Source organism: Typha angustifolia, chromosome 1 (genome assembly GCF_048772165.1).
Source record: "Typha angustifolia cultivar Huaian chromosome 1, ASM4877216v1, whole genome shotgun sequence".
In the NCBI taxonomy this organism is placed as follows: domain Eukaryota; kingdom Viridiplantae; phylum Streptophyta; class Magnoliopsida; order Poales; family Typhaceae; genus Typha; species Typha angustifolia.
This window is the reverse complement of record NC_133239.1, coordinates 1,646,671-1,665,322: the sequence shown is the minus strand read 5'-3', so window position 1 is coordinate 1,665,322 and position 18,652 is coordinate 1,646,671. Positions and strand designations below refer to the sequence as shown.

The 18,652-nt window shown below is 39.2% G+C and overlaps 4 protein-coding genes across 4 annotated transcripts; 3 read left to right on the top strand and 1 right to left on the bottom strand.

The window, feature by feature from the left end:
• The first annotated feature begins 429 nt into the window (after positions 1-429).
• Positions 430-6,705, top strand: LOC140776555 (beta-adaptin-like protein A). Its single transcript, XM_073120327.1, has 11 exons — positions 430-590; positions 675-1,191; positions 1,285-1,412; positions 1,709-1,907; positions 2,387-2,615; positions 2,801-2,967; positions 3,092-3,301; positions 4,183-4,293; positions 4,395-4,571; positions 5,290-5,742; positions 5,910-6,705. The coding sequence occupies exons 1-11, from the start codon at positions 538-540 to the stop codon at positions 6,198-6,200; spliced, it is 2,535 nt and encodes an 844-aa protein (XP_072976428.1). The 5' UTR covers positions 430-537; the 3' UTR covers positions 6,201-6,705.
• A 1,899-nt stretch (positions 6,706-8,604) lies between these two features.
• On the bottom strand, positions 8,605-9,193 carry LOC140776643 (mitochondrial import receptor subunit TOM7-1-like). The gene has a single exon (XM_073120454.1). The coding sequence runs from the start codon at positions 9,122-9,124 to the stop codon at positions 8,906-8,908; it is 219 nt and encodes a 72-aa protein (XP_072976555.1). The 5' UTR covers positions 9,125-9,193; the 3' UTR covers positions 8,605-8,905.
• A 1,311-nt stretch (positions 9,194-10,504) lies between these two features.
• Positions 10,505-11,204, top strand: LOC140759081 (uncharacterized). Its single transcript, XM_073095554.1, has 2 exons — positions 10,505-10,774; positions 10,950-11,204. Exons 1-2 carry the CDS (start codon positions 10,607-10,609, stop codon positions 10,995-10,997), a joined length of 216 nt encoding a protein of 71 aa, XP_072951655.1. The 5' UTR covers positions 10,505-10,606; the 3' UTR covers positions 10,998-11,204.
• A 146-nt stretch (positions 11,205-11,350) lies between these two features.
• On the top strand, positions 11,351-18,487 carry LOC140759073 (proline-rich receptor-like protein kinase PERK1). Its single transcript, XM_073095541.1, has 8 exons — positions 11,351-15,607; positions 15,786-16,250; positions 16,482-16,568; positions 16,711-16,781; positions 16,894-16,970; positions 17,094-17,241; positions 17,666-17,827; positions 17,980-18,487. Exons 1-8 carry the CDS (start codon positions 14,671-14,673, stop codon positions 18,253-18,255), a joined length of 2,223 nt encoding a protein of 740 aa, XP_072951642.1. The 5' UTR covers positions 11,351-14,670; the 3' UTR covers positions 18,256-18,487.
• Positions 18,488-18,652: the final 165 nt, after the last annotated feature.

Below are 18,652 nucleotides of genomic sequence, written 5' to 3'. Positions count from 1 at the left end.
CAAGACAAGTGCACGTTCGTCTTTGTCCGCAAGGCGAGTTTAGTCAAACACCAAATCAACTCGTAGATATTCCAATTTCATCACATACTTTTAGTAGAAGGATACACGAGGAAGACAACAAGATTGGAGCAACTTAATGCCAACATTTGATCAGAAAAAGAAAAAGGAAAATGCTGATGAAACGAGAACCGCAGATGCCTAGCAACTTTGGACCGTATAAACACGTGGAGCTACTTCTTATACTGCAACTCGATTTGCAAAAACGGACACCTTTTGCAGTTTTTCATTCTATGCCCGGAGGCGGAATAAGGTAATTGGGCTTGGATTGAGGCCATGGCACAACCCATGTGAGCCCGAGTCGGGTTGGGCTTCCCCCGACCCGACCCAACAAGAATCCGGGTTTGCTTATGTGAGCCCGGCCCGTGCCCAATCGTATACGGGAGATCTCCTCGTTCCGACGATTTCAACGAGTTACGAAAAGTAAGTACCAAACAAAGCTATCCCCTCGACTCCTCCACTCTTCCATCGAGATCGGCCATGGCGCCTCCTCTCCCATCGGGAAAATCCCCATCTCCGTCGCAGCCATCTGGGTAATTAATTCTCTCCTCCTTCTCCTTCTCTCTTCTCTATTCTCTAAAACCCTAATTATACCTCTCGTCCTCTTCCTTCTACAGCAAGAGCGAGGTCACCGATCTCAAGCTCCAGCTGCGGCAGCTCGCCGGTAGCCGCGCCCCGGGGGCAGATGACTCCAAGCGCGACCTCTTCAAGCGGGTGATCTCCTACATGACGGTGGGAATCGACGTCTCCTCCGCCTTCAGCGAGATGGTGATGTGCTCCGCCACCTCCGACATCGTCCTCAAAAAGATGTGCTACCTCTACGTCGGTAATTACGCGCGGTGCAACCCGGATCTCGCTCTCCTCACCATCAATTTCTTGCAGAAGGATTGCCGCGATGAGGACCCCATGATCCGTGGCCTCGCGCTCCGTAGCCTTTGCTCCCTTCGCGTGCCCAATCTAGTCGAGTACCTCGTCGCGCCGCTTGGATCTGGGCTCAAGGATGGGAGCGCCTATGTTAGAATGGTGGCCGCCTTGGGCGTGCTCAAGCTCTACCATATCTCCGCGTCCACGTGCCTCGAGTCGGATTTCCCGGCTGCTCTCAAGAGCTTGATGCTTTCGGATCCTGATGCGCAGGTACGATCTTAAATTGTGATTAGGAGAAGTTTATATATGAAAGAAAGATCTGAATTTTGACGAACCTGCTTGATGTAATGCCAACGTGGGCAGGTGGTGGCGAATTGTCTACACTCGCTGCAGGAGATATGGAACTTGGAAGCTAGCAGCAATTCAGATGAGGCCTCCAAGGAAATTGAGGCGCTATACAGCAAGGCAATTATTTATTATCTTTTAAACAGGTAAAATTATTGTAGAGATTATTCCTTGTGATTTTATCTGAGAGAATTTCATCATCTGCGGTTTCTTAGAATCTCCAATTTAGAACTGCATATTCTTTATACTAAGGTTGCATGTATAGTGAGTGCACTGTCTATACCAAATTACCAATTGACTTCATCCAGTGAAAGGGAAGAATCGTAGCGGAACTGATAGGATATGTGGAAGTATTCACTTTTCAGATGTTTTATTCATAATATCCTTCTTCCAGAATACCCAAAATGGAATGAGAATATGAGCACATCTTGTGTACTTGCAGGATCAGAGAATTCAGTGAGTGGGCGCAGTGCCTTATACTTGATTTAGTATCTAAGTATATACCTTCAGATAGCAACGAAATTTTTGACATGATGAACCTTCTGGAAGATAGACTTCAACATGCGAATGGGGCTGTTGTTTTAGCTACAATAAAGGTGTTTCTGCATCTGACAATGTCAATGACTGATGTTCACCAACAGGTACGCATGAACATTTATTTAAGTACCTTCTGCTTTTAAAATGTAGTTACCTGGATAACTGCTAGCATCATCTAGACTACTCTATCAAAAGCATGCTTTAGTTTATTTATTGATGTTATGTTAAAAGAAAGTTTATCCCTGAAAGTTCCACGTTTTTAGTTATTACTAACATTGACATTGTGACCTTTTTATGATGCTTGTAATTTATGAGGTATTTGTTCAATTGCAGTCATATCTTGCAGTTCCTCACACGAACTATTTGATTCATTTTTTTGCTTGTACTTATTTTCTTACAACATATTCTAGTTTGGCTGGAGTCTTAGAATTTTCGTCTTTGGTAGTGGAGTGTGCTGTTTTGACCCGCTGGCTTTATTGTATTTTCATGTTGACATGCAGTAACTTGTTGTTTTATAACCTTGTCTTTCCCATTAGTGAAGGGTATCAATGTTCTATCTCATTAATTGTGTTATCTCTATTAGGTCTATGAACGCATCAAAGCACCTTTACTTACATTGGTGGGTGCTGGAAGCCCTGAACAATCATATGCAGTATTGAGTCATTTGCATCTTTTGGTGATGCGTGCTCCAATATTGTTTTCCTCAGACTACAAGCATTTTTATTGCCAATTCAGCGAACCTTCTTATGTGAAAAAATTAAAGCTTGAGATGTTGACTGCTATTGCCAATGAGAGCAACACATATGAGATTGGTACCATCTGTCACCTTAATTTATGGAATTTAAATTATATTTTTGTTTTTAAAATTCCTGCTCAGCATATGTTATTAGAATTGTCACAACTTCTTACTGCACTGTTATGAATCAAAAGAAAGGTCTATTCTAAAAAACTAATTCATTTTTGACTTGTCTTGATTCTTGATATGTGTGCATATCAGTGACGGAATTATGTGAATATGCTGGAAATGTTGATGTTCCGATTGCAAGAGAGTCTATTCGAGCCGTTGGAAAGATAGCACTACAGCAATATGATGTCAATGCAATTGTAGACAGGCTTCTTCAGTTTCTTGAGATGGAAAAGGATTATGTGACTGCTGAGACTCTGGTATTTTGTTTTACGAAGCATGCATCTTAGCATTTCATAATGCCTCTATTTTGGAAATAAATTGCTATGTAAAAAATGAAACAAATAAGGACCTGAGATCGCTTGCCTTTAAAAAATTATATAGGTACTTGTTAAGGATCTTCTGAGGAAGTATCCCCAATGGAGTCATGATTGCATTGCGGTTGTTGGAAATATCAGTAGCAAAAATGTTCAGGAACCGAAAGCCAAAGCAGCTCTCTTATGGATGTTGGGAGAATATTCCCAGGACATGCTTGATGCTCCGTACATATTGGAAAGTCTTACCGAAAACTGGGATGATGAGCACGCACCCGAGGTATTAAAGTTTTCTAAAGGTTCTATGCTATCCTTATGTTTTGTACTTCCAGTATTTATGCTAATGGTTTTGCTTCCTCATTTATGAGTGTCCATACTATTATGAGAGCAAAGTAGCAATGCCATTTTTTTTTCTTGCTTGCAAATTTCCTCCAGTCTTTTGTTTGTTAATGGAATTCCATGCCCTCACTAGATTGATATTTGACTGCATGTAGGTTTGTCAAATTAGTAATAGGTTATCCTTCTGGAGGATATGTATTCATTCATAGGTGGGGCATGTCCATGGTCTGAAAATTTCGTAATTTCTTTCTGCTTCTCTAAAATGCCTATGATGGGTGAATGCTGACACAATGTTTCTATCAGGTAATTCAGTTGGCTGACTGTTGCCTGCTCTGCTGCCGTGTGGTGTCATTGAATGTTACTTCATGTTATTTTTGGTCTTCCTACATCTGAGGAACTATGATGACTACCATTTTTTGGAAGTTGAACTTAATATGTGTTGTCATATGAAGCTTTGAGTTTCAATCTTTGAAGGCAGTAATATTGATCCTCGATACTTTTTTCTAATCCTTGTAGGGCACCCATAGAGGCAGCCACCATATTCCTTTCTAGTGATAAAAATCAAGTTTATGGCATCTTCAGGTTTCAATTATTCAATGGCAGGCTTTCTAATTTTGCAGATGCTAATCAATAAATCTATTGATCAAATCAACAAATTGATCAGGGCATGGAAACTTGCACCATCATTAAAAATCTCAATATTTTTGTTACTTCATGCTATGATTTGAAGATGTTCATATGTTAGATTTATTTCTTCTTATAGTTCAGGTGTATTTTCCATGTTAGATGATTGACCTTTTCTTCCAATTCTTTTTGGTGCAGGTTCGTTTGCATCTTCTTACAGCAGTGATGAAATGTTTCTTTAAAAGACCACCAGAAACACAAAATGCCCTGGGAGCTGCTTTAGCTGCTGGTATAGCTGATTCCAACCAGGTTTGGCTTGATTTATGTTCCATGGAGAAGTTCAAAAACATATCCATCAGTGAAATGACTTCTGCATGCGTCTTTCTGATAAAATGAGCACTTCATTGCAGGATGTTCATGATCGAGCCTTGTTCTACTATAGGCTTTTGCAATATGATGTATCAGTAGCAGAACGTGTAGTAAATCCTCCTAAGCAAGCTGTTTCAGTATTTGCTGATACACAGAGCAGTGAAATCAAAGACAGGATATTTGATGAATTTAACTCCCTATCTGTAGTATATCAGAAGGTACTTAATTTTCTTCCCATTGACTACTAATGATTTTTCTTTGCTAATTGCGTTGGTGCAACTACTTTCATTTAGTATTGGTTGTGCTAACTCTTGCTTTTGCTGGCCTTTTGAGATTGTCCTGATTACTATTTGTTGTTGATTGATGAAGCTAAAGTTTGGATCTTTGATTTTCTTCAAGGATGGAATCATGGAATGCCAATTTCCAAGCCATCTCATCCTTTAAAACTGATAGGAAGAAATTACACACCATAAAAATTAAAGAGATATTATTCCCAGAGTATTCTTGAGGGACCATATGTATCAGAGATGTAAGTGTTGGACCTTCCAGTAAATGTAAATGAAACATGTTAGATGGTTCTCTCCCTGTTTTGGGAAGATCATGTGTAACTTTCCTTTCCAGTTAATTTTCAGTCTATGATGTGGTAATGCTACCCTATCATCTGGTGCGCATCTTCATTGATCTTTTAGGGTCTACCTCTGGTTGAACTTTCTTAGGTCTCATGAGATGAGCTCATAATACAACTTAGGGAATGCAGGACTAACAAACATTCTTCCAGGAAGTTGGCTTAGCTATCTAATTTTAATTTTCACTATCTTGATGACTTACTAAATCATTGAAATTCCACTGATTTTCTTTTTCTTTAAAAAAAACTTGCTACATGGTTCAAAATGTTTTTCTGTATACCTCCTTGTCATTTGATGATGTATTTTGCAGCCCGCATATATGTTTACGGACAAGGAGCATCGTGGACCATTTGAGTTCTCTGAAGATCTTGCGAGTTTGTCTGTAGGAGCACAATCTGCTGATAATGTCATACCTGCCCAAAGATATGAAGAGAATGATAGTGATCTTCTCCTAAGCACATCAGAAAAAGAAGAAAATGGCGGTCCAGTCCATGATGGTTCAGCTGCTTCTGCGTATAGTGCTCCTTCTGACTTGAATGGTTCTTCTTTGTCTCTTAATTCAAAGGCACTAACTGAGGCAACACTTATAAATCCTGGCTTGCCGACATCCACTTCAGAGGCAACCTTTGCCATTGACGACCTTCTTGGTTTGGGTTTGCCTGTCGCCCCTGCTCCTCCTGCCCTGATCCTTAACCCAAAGCCACTGTTGGATCCAGGTGCCTTCCAGAGGAAGTGGGGCCAGCTAGCGATATCTTTATCTCAGGTTTGTAACTTTTTTGGATTACTCTTACCTTAAATTCTAACTTATGGCCTCATCAAATACAAATTTTCTTTAGAGTGTTGCATTATTATTTATGTGACTAATTTTCTAGATCTCGTCACTTATAGTTAGGAATTAAATCTGATGTAGTTGCATCTTTCTCTTAGCAGGAATGTTCTCTAACTGTTCAAGGAGTAGCAGCATTGACAACCCCTCAGGCTCTCATCCGCCATATGCAAGGGAATTCCATTCAATGCATCGCCTCTGGTGGTCGGCCTCCAAATTACAAGTTCTTCTTCTTCGCTCAGAAAGATGGGGCATCCGTTTTTTTCCTTGTGGAGTGCATCATCAATACATCTTCAGCAATGGCACAGATAAAAATTAAGGCTGATGATGGGAGTACATCAGAGGCTTTTTATGCCTTGTTCCAGTCAGCTTTGTCAAAATTTGGCTTGCCTTGATTCTTCGGCTCCTCCCGACTGACTATTTCCATGGATTCTCTGGGTTGATAAATCATATGCTCGTTTGCGGAGAAAGCTCGCTGTATTGCTGGCTGCAAACAGAAAGCCATCAAGTAACTCAACGACAATTTATGGGGCTGTATTTTGAAAGCATTATCGGATTGGCAGGTTCAAAATACATCATTGATGCTTCACTGGAGCTGTAGAAGTATGTTGCACTACTACAGTACCCTTCTGCTTGTTCTTTGGTCGGAGAAATTCACAAGTCTGTTTTTAGAAAATAAGTTCTCTTTTTTTTTTTCAACTTCTCATCCAAGAAGCGCCTTATACATTTAGAGTTTATGGTGAGGAATCGTGTCTCAGGATGTATGGAGTTTTTCTTTCTTGCTAGGTCCTCTGGAAGTATGTATGTCAGGTCGCAGAGTGTTATATCCCGTTGATGCATTGGATGGAATATCAAAGTCTGAAAATACTCCAGTTATCGTTTCTTTTCTTGTTTTGCCTCCGTAACCTTTCTTCCGAAACTCATCCTTTTCCGTATGTACGTTTAGTTAATTTCATAATCCTCTCAAGTTTAGTTGGTTTTGTTAGATTTGAGTCTGTTCATCGATTTTAACAGTGTTATGGTAACATGCCACTCTTCTTCGCGTATTACTTTGTACGAAGATATAAATGGTCGGCCACCACGAAATTGAGGACGGACAGCATGGAGTAGGTTTAAATTGCTACGACTGGAATTTCGTTCCATTCCAAATAGTAATTCGAGTGAAAAGTCCAATGCTTCTGCTTCGACATTTCCACGAGCACGAGTCGTGCCGTATCATCTTGCCCAATCTTGACTTATAACCAGTATTATCTTTACCCAATCTTGACTTTATAACTCACAATACTACGGCAATGGAATTCTGGAAGCAACTGAGGCAGTGATTGCTCTATTTCTCACCATCAAGATTCAAATCAAATAACCTGAAACACCTGTTTCTGAAGAAAAAAGGGTTCGATATCCCTGAGATCAGGTTAGGTACTTACATGATGCGATCCACTACAAGCAAATCAAAACAAAGAAGTCGTTAATGTACTTAAAAGTTCGGCATTTTTACATTTTTATATTGTCAATATTCTCATATTAGTCAACCTATGAAACATACATCTGCTTGTAGAATATCAATTAAATCACCATCAGGTATCAAATATAAGAAAAGCCCTAACCCTGCCCTAACAAGCATTTGCAAGCATGTTTAACAGCAAACTAGACTCACAGTTGAGCAACTTTGACATTCCAACACATTCATCAATTGTACATCATACTAGATAGCTCAAATGGTTAAATTGCCCCATAACTTAATTGTAAAGAGAGTGCTAAAAGTAAATGAGAATTCAAAACAACGAGAAGTCAGTTTAGTAATGACAATAAACAAGTTTATAAAGCTAGCAGTTCGCTACAACAGCAGATATCTTTTGGAGACGGGCAATACAGAATTTCTAGTATAATCAGATTGAGAAGACAACTTGTCAAATTCAAATGCTTCAGAAGAATAAGAACACCCTGATTTCAAATTAAAAGTGACCATCTGATAGGGTTATCCCCTCAGAGAACATACCAAATATGCAGAGAAAAATGATATACTACTAATGTTTTTCAAACTTTCCACTTATCGGCATTCAATACTAGTTACTGTACCAAAAGTAAGGTTAGAGAAGGCATTTCCAAGTATTGTGTATAAGAGCTCCACCCTTTTTGATTAGTGGACATGAAATATTTGGTTTTCACTGAGAATAATTCGTAAGGATTCCGCTGGGTGGCAGACCTCACAATATATGGCTTGAAGTTTCACAGAAGGTAGAACAGTGGCCGAAACTTAACAAAAACTAAAACCAAAACTCATTAGTTAAGGCCGAAACTATTGAGGTTTCTGATTCTCGACAATTATTTTGGACCACGATAGGCTAAAACCATTCTATTTTGGCCTAAAAATTCTTTTTTTGTAAGATCAAAATCAAAACCAAACGAAACCGAAACTTCGAACTATTATTTATTACTGACTACTACAAGTAAGGAGATTTGCTTGGTAAAGGAATTCAATAATGGTAGCAACTCATATGATAAGCAGAATTAAGATGGAAATGCTACCTAGTTAACATCAATGTGAAGTAAAATCTCATATTTCTCAAACTGTAACTGAGAGGAAAGCAGAAATGGAGAAAACATCCTGTAATATGACAGTGATGCCTCATCATGGATTTCAAATTTCAAACAGAAAAGAGCAACTAATGTCAAACTTCCCTTGAGTCCAAAATCAATTCTATGAGACACAACACATGAATACAAAATTCTGATTCCAATTGCAAGGCACAGCAACAAACACAATTCAGTATAATCAAAGACCACAAAGGAACAGAAAAATTTATCAAAGATCATGCCACTGCATTGAGATTTAAGTCCATAAGCAATAAAATGGAAAAGATGATTGACGTAATATAACCAGTTCTAGACCACTATTATTTCTCAATAACAATCACGATCCATATAAACCCTACTTGAAGTCGACGACTGTAACCAAACTAACGATCTGGGTATCACGGATTTCGATCCGAAAGCACTCCAACATCATCAAAATCACTAAATGAAAAAGTAAACCTATCATTACCAAATGCCCCGATACTAATCCATGATCAGATCAAAGATCTGGTGCAATCTTCGGAACTCAGACTGGACTGAGGAGCTGAGAAAGCTGGGGTTTGGGCTCGGAGTTCATACCGATGACTATGATGAGGGGGATGAAACCATAGTGAGTGATAACCTTGGCCTTCTTCATGGCCCAGGTGCTCCACTCCTTAACGCAGCGCCCCGTCGAGCGCCCATCTGAGTTCTTCGATCCCTTCGCGGCTTTCCCCTTGCCCTTTGATGAAACCCTAAAAGCCATGGATGTTGGAGATCGTTAAATGACTCGTGATGCGAATGATCTGCACCTCTCTCCTCTAATACCCTTAGACTATATGAAATTTAGGGTTTCGGCACTCGGAGGTTTTATAATAATAATTATTTTTTGGTTAAATATATTTCACCGCTTTCTAATTTCGGACAAATTCACATTACCTCGTATACCATTATTTTTACTAAATCAGTCTCTATATTTATCACAAAATTGACCCTCTCTATCGTACTCCTCTCCCACTCTAACTCGAGCTATCTTCTCACCTAATCAAGCCGTAATTCTAATACGCCTTCCTCTATTACCTTCCATCACTATTATTACCATCACTTGCGCCACCACCCTTCAACCAATAGTCATCTCAAGCATTTGTTGCCACCACCCTTAGCTCCCTCTCCTTCCTCCTTGCTGAACCCATGGCATGCTAGTAGTGATGCATCTTAAATATAATGATTTATTTTATAAATTATACAATATGGTAAAATAATCTTAAAAATAAATATATAGAGTATAATATATTTTATAATTTTTAATTAATATTATTTTGTTTTATTATCGGAGAGTAGTCCATCTGTTTTAAAAGTTAATTATATCTTAACTCCCACTATCTACTATTACTTTCACCTCTATCAAAAGATAGAATATATAAACATTAATATTACATCAAAAATTACTATAAAAAGAGTAAAATATTTAGCTAACTCAATAGACAAAAATTACCCATTTTCCTTTTATATCTCATCATTTTTACCTTTGAGTGGTATGTCTTTCTTTTATATCTTTTAACAAATTAATTTTTCTAAGAATAATTACACGTAACATTTCTAAACAATTATTATTTTTATATACACTTCTAAACTTTTTATTATTCACGTAGAATTCTAAAAAAAAGAAATCTATGCGGTAAATAGACCCTTTAACTAAAAAAATATAACTTCGTGGACTCTCTGAATAAAGAATTTTCTTGAGTGATAAATCTATGCGGTAAAAGAAAAAGTTTAGAAGATATATATTGAAATGATGATAATTCAAGTAGGTTAAGTATAATGTTTTTTAGAAAAATTCCGTAAAATCAACTTCTAACATAAAAATAAAAACGGAATAGAAAATAAGAACATTTTTACCTATCTAATTGAACACTTATTTTTATTTATTTTTCATGATTTCAAAACTTATGAAATGATTTGCATGATAATTCCACTGTATAACCATATTACCATATTAGCAAAGATGGACCAGAAACCATTATTTGGGTCCGGATCATGAACTTAGAGATCAAGATCCGACCCGAGAATTAAAACGGATCCAAAATAAAAGAAAATGTTATTAAGTAACCATACCCGTAACCATGCCCGTCTACTCTACTGGATAAACCATTCCAAGTTATCCGTCCTCTTGCTTTCATCTCCCCAGTTCTCGACCAGGGCTTGGACGACTCGAAATCGTTGTAGGGGATCAGAAGAGCTCGCAGAGATGGGGGGAGGTATGGAGGTGAACAAGAACAAGTGGATCGAGGACTGGAACGCTGGAAGAGAAAACCTAGAGTTCAACTTCCGGTGGACTCGCCGCAATCTCGCCATCGTCGGCATCTTCGGCATCGCTGTCCCCATTCTCATCTACAAAGGCATCGTTAGGGAATTTGTAAGATCTGACTAAAAGCTCATCTTGGATTCGAGCAATCTTGGGGTTTTTTCTTCTTTAGATCCCTAATTCGTTAGATTTGGAGAAAACCTAGATGGTTTACAAGTAATTCTTGGTCAAATGTTTTTTTTTTTTTCTCCTGATTTTTTTTGTTCTCTCTGTGTTATGATTGCAGCATATGCAAGACGAGGATGCGGGGCGGCCTCTGAGGAAATTCCTGTGAGTGATCTGAAATGGGCTTTTACTGTTTTATGTAATAATGGAAAAATATTGACCAATTGCCTTTTAATTGGCTTATATGATGGCCTACTGGTTTTGGGCTTGTTTCTATTATTCTGCACTTTATTTCATGATTGTTTTTAGGTTTAATGGATGACGATGAACTTGTGTACTTTTTCTGTTTCAGCACAGTATTGGATAATTGCCTTTACTAGTTGATCTTCCTTCATATATTGATTTGTTCACTTGCCACAATTGAGGAATAATGCAGTGTATATCTTGCATCAAGTAGCAATAAGGTGTATATAGAATTCTTGCGGTACTTGATACAGGTATGGGTTGTTTTCAGTGTAGTTGATAGGAGCCTACTCCCTGAGGACAGTAGGTTATAATAGTAATAGGATTTTTAGATAAAACTGAAAGAAGATATGATTGTGAACGAAACGACTCTGAAATTGACTTGGGGGCAGTTGTTTGCCAGGACTTGGCACCACTTTGAACTCTAAATTTGCCTCTGCTGCATTTAGAGATATGGAGTCTAAACATGTCATTATCGTGTACTGATGTCTGGGATTCATAGGTATCTTAGTGGTGTAGCCACTCTTAAGAAGGTCTATGCCATATAAATTAGTTTTGCATAGAGTGAGGGAGGACATAAACATGATCAATTATCTAAGTGTACAGAACAATCTAGATTGAACTTGTAGGGTAAGTTCTGAGGTGGTCCATCTGGTGTAATATTTGATATGTAGAGAAAATCCTGCATGCTATTTCTTTTGCTTCAGGTCTGTATATTTTAGCAGCGGATGGAATTACATCACTTTCAATAGAATAGGATGTGAACTGCTGGGAATGTCAATTAAATAAATGTACACAAGAAATCTGTGTCTTAAATCCACAAGGACATCTTTTTGAATAGAGATAATCCTGTGCTAAGGGTTTTGCTTTGCATGAAGATTTACAAATGAATGACAAGTAGACTGCAAAGTCATCAAGCTTTAAAAGGCCAAGAAATATGATTTTTAACTGAATTTTGGATGAGAGCTGAGGCGGATGATGAAACCACAGGAGGAAGCATTTGTATTACTATTAAGGCGAAGCAGTCTTGAAACATAAGAAGGATGAGAGGATTAAGTTTGTTAAAGTGTTTCGACATACAAATTTCACTTTTGAGATTGTAATCAGTTTTCATAAACTAATACTACCTTTAAAAGGTTAAGATACAATATGACCTCTATGTCAATAATTTGAGCCACATAACTTGCAATGATCTTCTTTTAATAATATTCTGGCAGGAGGTATTGTGTTAAAAGGACTTAGCATATGCTTTTTAGATAATTATATTGTTGATTCATGTATGTGATAGAGGTGAAGATTTAATCTATTGGTGTTATGTTTGAGTGTTAAAGAAGCTTTTGTATGGAAGGACTTACTCATGGCTTTAAAAGAACAAGCAGGAAATTTTAGGTCAAGGTTTTGGCTTGTGAGTCTTAGTTTGACTCAAAATTGAGTCAGATGGGGAAACTTTACATCTAGGTATGAATTGCAGAGGGCTGATCTGTCCATTATTTGTAATAGTTTGTGATCGTAGAATGGATCCTTGATTATTGCCCCCTTAGTCAAAACAAAGATAAAATTATACTAACATGGAAAGAACTGATATATGTTAACAAAGTATTATTTTAAATTTATTTATTTGATTAAGACACTCAAAAGACAATTATGAACTCTCTGGAGAACTGCTGGAGGAAGATTTCTAATAGATGACATGTGAAAAAGTATTATCTCATGATATGTCAGGAAGGATGCTCCAGTAGGAGTTTTAACTGGTTTCTATGATGTATCAATTTATTTCTCATCAGATTTTGGAAATTGATACTCATCGCTCCTCTTTTATAGTGTCACCAGATGCCATCCAAATTGCCCCCATAGAATTTTGTCATCTGTACTTCAACTGATGTCTTTTTCTTCTGAGTTAATCAACTAATACTTGGATTTGAGTTTGTTTGTTTTGGAAAATCCTATGATATATCCTAGTCATATCCACATCCTTTTTGGACCAGGATTTTCTCAGTGTGGTCCACTCTGAAAACATTTGAGCAAGCATTTTATTAGTTCAACACTTCAACTAGGATATCGCATTTGCTTCATTATGTTATGCAATTCTTTTTTCTTTAAAGAAGGAAGCTAATGATAGGTCGTTTTGCTTTATTTTCCTTGGGATCTAGCTTGTTAAATTACTATTTATCGTGTGCGGGAATTGCTGGATCATAGCAATGCTGTCCCTTTCTATGTCGATATAAGTTAGATAGTCAAAGTATACCTCCGCTATTTTTAGTTATTCATGATGCTGTTTACTTTTATTGGTTCATGAAAACAAGAGCAAATTAAAAAGAAAAAAAAAATTCCAGTGTTACATCTTCAAAGTTCACGACCCATGAAGTTGGTGAAGGGGACGATTGGCATAATATTATGTAAGTGGAGACTTCTCCAATAATAAACTTGGGATGTTTCTATTCTCTACTTGCTCTTCTATACTTAATTGCGCGGCATATTAAATTGCTTTCATCTTAGATGCATTTGGATTAACTCACATTTGCTGTTTGGATTTCAAAATGGCAGGGATAATGGTAATAGAGATGTGTCTAATTTATTGCCTGATAGATATAGTCAAATGAAGATTATTATTCCTATCAGAAGTAGGTTGAAGTCGGAGACCAGTCATTTACGTGTTAAATTAAAGTCGAAGCTTCGCAGATGTCGCCCTTAAACCTGATAGGATAAAAATTCTGCTCTCATAATTTAAATTTATTATTTACGAATTCTTGCGTCATTAGCGTGTGCTGAAGTTGCCGACTATTTGTCTCTTCTGTCTCCTCCTGCAGACGAACATTTTAATTAGTCATCAGACAAAATTGTACTCCAGCCATTGGCTATTATAAAAATAAAAAAGAAAGTTTAAGTGGGGACTTTAATATCAACAGCTGCGAGGCTGAGAAATCTATGCCAGGCCTATGAGAGTTCATAATCTATGACTTATGTTGTATATATACTTATTATTTTAATTCAATCTTTATTATTTTTCATTAAATCATAGAAAACCCCCTAGTTGACGTGTTGTTTGGAAAAAAAAAAAAAGAAATCTAAGGGTATTTCAAGGTTTTTTTTTTTGTTGTTGTTGTATTTTATGAAAATTGCAGGAAATAAATAGTGGGGAAACAGAGTACAGATCACAATAAGCATATAATGTTAGGGTTGAAATGAAAAGGAGAACTCCTTTAATTATATTCGAAAATTCGTCCCTGACCGGGAACGTCTAACGTAGACAAAAAAATAAAATAGCGAGGAAATACTGAGCAAATAACGACTAAAGATTGCTGCATTTCAAGAACCCGCCATCGCTGACTTCGTAATTTACATCCATAATATTTCTAGTCTCGACTCTCCTCCAATGGGCAAAGTGCTTCTCCGTACGCCTCACATCCCATGTTTACCACTTTCTAAGAGACATTATAAGTCGATAATTTTCGAAACTTTAAGTAGACGATTTTGTTTTCCTTTTTATCTTGTTCTTTCTTTTTCTGGATTCTTTGTTTCTCTGGAATCACCAAAGTCGGCGGCGAATGGGAGAGTTGAACTAAGAGGGGAGAGAGAGCGTAGCAGTTTATTCCACAGGCATGTCGTCGCCGACTTCTAGCCCACCTCCGCCGTCCAATCCAACAGCGCCGCCTCCTTCGACTCCGTCGTCACCGCCTCCCCCGACGGGTGCCCCACCGCCTTCTTCTCCCCCGCCGCCGACGTCAGATTCTCCCCCGCCGCCCAGTTCAGATTCTCCCCCGCCACCCAGTTCAGATTCTCCCCCGCCACCGACGTCAGATTCACCTCCCCCACAGCCGACGTCGCCTCCCCCGCCGCCGGAGTCAGCTTCGCCTCCAGCACCGACGACATCTCCTCCGCCGCCGGCGCTACCACCTAGTAGTCCGCCACCTCCGCCGACCACTTCACCGCCACCACCGGTAAGCCCATCGCCCTCACCTCCACCTCCGGTCTCTTCCCCGCCACCGCCAGTAACCCCATCGCCCTCACCTCCACCTCCAATCTCTTCTCCGCCACCGCCGGCAACCCCATCGCCCTCACCTCCACCTCCGGTCTCCCCTCCACCTCCTCCAGCAAAACCACCAGTCTCCTCCCCGCCACCGCCGGTAACCCCATCACCCTCACCTCCACCTTCACCACCTCCTCCAGCAAAACCACCCGCCTCCTCTCCGCCACCACCGGTGACCCCATCGCCGACTCCTCCGCCTTCGCTCTCTTCCCCGCCGCCGCCTGCGGGCTCTTCCCCGCCGCCGCCTGCGGGCTCTTCCCCACCGCCGCCGGTGAACCCGTCGACTTCGCCTCCTCCGCCTCACAGATCATCGCCCCCTCCTCCGCTGGATCCTTCCACCTCGCCGCCGCCGCCACCTCCACCGTCGTCTTCGTCGAAATCAGTGTCCGTCCCCATGGTAGTGGGCGTAACCGCGGGTTCAGTGCTCGTTCTGCTGGCTCTTTTGGGTGCGTTCATCTTCTGGGGTAAGAGGTCGAGGCATCGCCGGCGAGCCTCCTCGCTACCCAGAGGTATATATATCACTTTTGCAAATAACACCTCATATTTTACTTATCCATGATTGCTTTCCAGAATAGCATATGTGCAATTTATAGTTGCTCTTCAGAATAGCGTTTGTGCAATTTACTCTCTCCACTTGCTTGCAACAACAAAGATGGCTGTTCTTTTAATTTGCTCTTATTTTCTCAGCTGATCCTTATGATTCAAGACCTCCATATCATTCATCAGTCCAGATACCATTCTCACCAACACCACCACCAGCATCTTCAAGGCCAATCAGCAGCAGTGGAGGTTCTGGTTCTTATCTCGGCTCTGAGAACCCACAGCATCTGCAACCACCTGCTATGTCGACTGGCCCCTACACATATGAAGAACTGGCAGCTGCATCTAATGGATTCTCTGATGCTAATCTTCTTGGGCAAGGTGGCTTTGGCCAAGTCTATAGAGGGACGCTAAACGGAACGGAAGTTGCAATCAAGAAATTGAGTGTCGGAAGTAGGCAGGGTGATCGTGAGTTCCGGACGGAGATTGAAGTTATTAGTCGTGTGCATCACAGGAATCTGGTTTCGTTAGTTGGATATTGTATTCATGGTGATCAAAGGCTTCTAGTTTATGAGTTTGTTCCGAACAAAACCCTGGAGTCACATTTACATGGTAACTCAATCTTTTAATTCACTAATTGATGCTATATATGCGATGACAGTTCTTAGCTAGAAATGTAGATGAACCAATGGTGTATAACTCAGCTCCTTTAATTCATTTCTGCTGTTTATCATTCTGCATATGGTCTCAAAGTTGTATTCTTGCTTATAATTTACCTATGAAATTCTTCAGGTAAATAAGGTGAAAAGTGACTCTTTTTATTTAAACATTAATTTTGTGTAGGAAGTGGTCGACCAACTCTAGATTGGCCTAGAAGATGGAAAATTGCCGCGGGTTCTGCAAAGGGTTTGGCTTATCTTCATGAAGACTGTTAGTACCTACTTTCTTTTTTCCTTCAGGATACAACTTTAACTCCAGTTTCATGTTCCGTTTCATAGTTAGATTTCTCATTTTTAGCTATATATTGAAACAAATGGATGATGTTGCCAATAGAAGTTTCGTTCCTTTTCAGGTCATCCTAAAATTATTCATCGTGATATCAAAGCAGCTAACGTTCTTCTTGATTTCGACTATGAGCCAAAGGTAGGTCGCATGGTTGTTTACTTAGCTTGCAAGAACTATACTTCTGTCAAGTTTCAATGATCCATTAATGATTTTCAAGTTTCTCAACTAACATGCTACACGTCTTGTTCAGGTTTCTGATTTCGGTTTAGCAAAGTTTCAACCTGGAGATAATACGCATGTTTCCACCAGAGTAGTGGGAACTTTTGGGTGAAGCCACTTTCTCAACCTCACAGTTTCTTCTAGTTAAATTTGCTTTATTTTTAGAAGATAAAACCTGTGTCTTTACCTGTTACAAACTTAGTCTCCCTTTACATGAATTCCTTCCTCCAGGTACCTGGCACCAGAATATGCAAATTCTGGCAAACTTACAGACAGATCTGATGTCTTCTCCTTTGGAGTAATGGTTCTGGAGCTGATTACCGGAAAACGGCCAGTTCACTCATCGGAGACTTACATGGACGGGACTTTGGTTGGTTGGGTAATTTTCTGAAACTTGACTCCTGAAAATTGTAGTATTCCGCCTTCTGTTACATTACTATATCTGCTGTAGATAAGAAGAGTTTTGTCAGTTTCTCAACTTGTCTCAAATGCAGCAAGTGCTTGGAAAAATTACTCTTTGTTTTTCTCATGTAAACCATCAACATGCTCACTGTTATTTGCTCTCTCTGACTTTTTTTTGTCATGTACTCCAGTCCTTCCTTGTCTGTAATACTGAATGCATTTAACCAAGAAATCATCAAGGTTACTTCATTTTTATTTGAATGTACTTGCCAGAATATTTCTTCTATGTACCTTTCTGTGGTATAAACTATAAATCCACCTTTCTTCCAGGTTTCTGTTATACATATATATAGTTACGTATTTCACTTGGAGTTGATGAAAACTCATGTCTTATTTATCAGGCAAGGCCATTACTGACCAGAGCCCTCGAGGATGACCACTACAATGAACTTGTGGATCCGAAGTTGGGAACAAACTACGATCCCTATGAAATGGCACGCTTGGTTGCATGCGCTGCTGCTGCTGTGCGTCATTCAGCAAAGCATCGGCCGCGAATGAGTCAGGTGCCTTGAATTGAATTATGTTCCCCATTTTGAGTTTAACATTAAGTGACTTCTTCAAGATGAAATTCATTTCCTTCTACCTTTTACTTGTCCTAATAGATGCCTAGTTTTAGATTTCATCATCTATCTGAAAACCGCTTGTCCTCGAGCAGATTGTTCGGTACCTAGAAGGAGAAATCTCTCTCGAGGATCTGAATGCAGGCATGAAACCTGGCCAAAGCGCTATGCAGGGGTCTGGCCAGAATGCCAGCGAAGAGGTAAGAAGGCTCAGAACAATGGCATTTGGAAGTCACGAGTATGTCAGTAGCGAGCAAAGCGAACCGAGCAGCGAGTATGGCCAGAGACAATCTGAATCCAGCAGCGGCGTGGATACAGGTGAAATCGAAGTGCAAGTATTGAACAAGCACAGCCAAGGCCTCAGCAGCTGATCGTAGCACTTACATTGACGTTCTATTGTGAATGTAATCCATTTCATCGCTTCTTTTTTTCTTTTTCCTCCTATACTTGTGTTCTCAGATGGAGATATAACATCCATTATCATTATTGAAATTACGGAACTTGTGAGTATCTTCATATTGTGTGAAGATTGCCATAAGATCTTCTTGTTCGTTGTATATGACAAATTTTGTTGTGTATATCAATTAATATATAATTTTTATATTTTGTATTCTGACATTCTTCACTTTAGAAAAATATTTTAATAAGCCAAAAAATGAATTCAAATTTATCTGATTGAAGTTTTATAAACCCATGACATTAACTTATCTACAAAAATTAATTTAGAATAAATATTTTTAAACTTTATATAATAAAATACCAATGTCT

Bases quoted from the DNA above. Each gene is read 5' to 3' on its own strand.
- LOC140776555 (XM_073120327.1), top strand. From the start codon at position 538: ATGGCGCCTCCTCTCCCATCGGGAAAATCCCCATCTCCGTCGCAGCCA. The intron at 4,294-4,394 runs GTTTGGCTTGAT...ACTTCATTGCAG, and splicing joins GTATAGCTGATTCCAACCAG to GATGTTCATGATCGAGCCTT. The intron at 5,743-5,909 runs GTTTGTAACTTT...TTCTCTTAGCAG, and splicing joins TAGCGATATCTTTATCTCAG to GAATGTTCTCTAACTGTTCA.
- LOC140776643 (XM_073120454.1), bottom strand. From the start codon at position 9,124: ATGGCTTTTAGGGTTTCATCAAAGGGCAAGGGGAAAGCCGCGAAGGGA.
- LOC140759081 (XM_073095554.1), top strand. From the start codon at position 10,607: ATGGGGGGAGGTATGGAGGTGAACAAGAACAAGTGGATCGAGGACTGG. The intron at 10,775-10,949 runs GTAAGATCTGAC...TTATGATTGCAG, and splicing joins AAGGCATCGTTAGGGAATTT to CATATGCAAGACGAGGATGC.
- LOC140759073 (XM_073095541.1), top strand. From the start codon at position 14,671: ATGTCGTCGCCGACTTCTAGCCCACCTCCGCCGTCCAATCCAACAGCG. The intron at 16,971-17,093 runs GTGAAGCCACTT...TCCTTCCTCCAG, and splicing joins AGAGTAGTGGGAACTTTTGG to GTACCTGGCACCAGAATATG. The intron at 17,242-17,665 runs GTAATTTTCTGA...CTTATTTATCAG, and splicing joins ACGGGACTTTGGTTGGTTGG to GCAAGGCCATTACTGACCAG.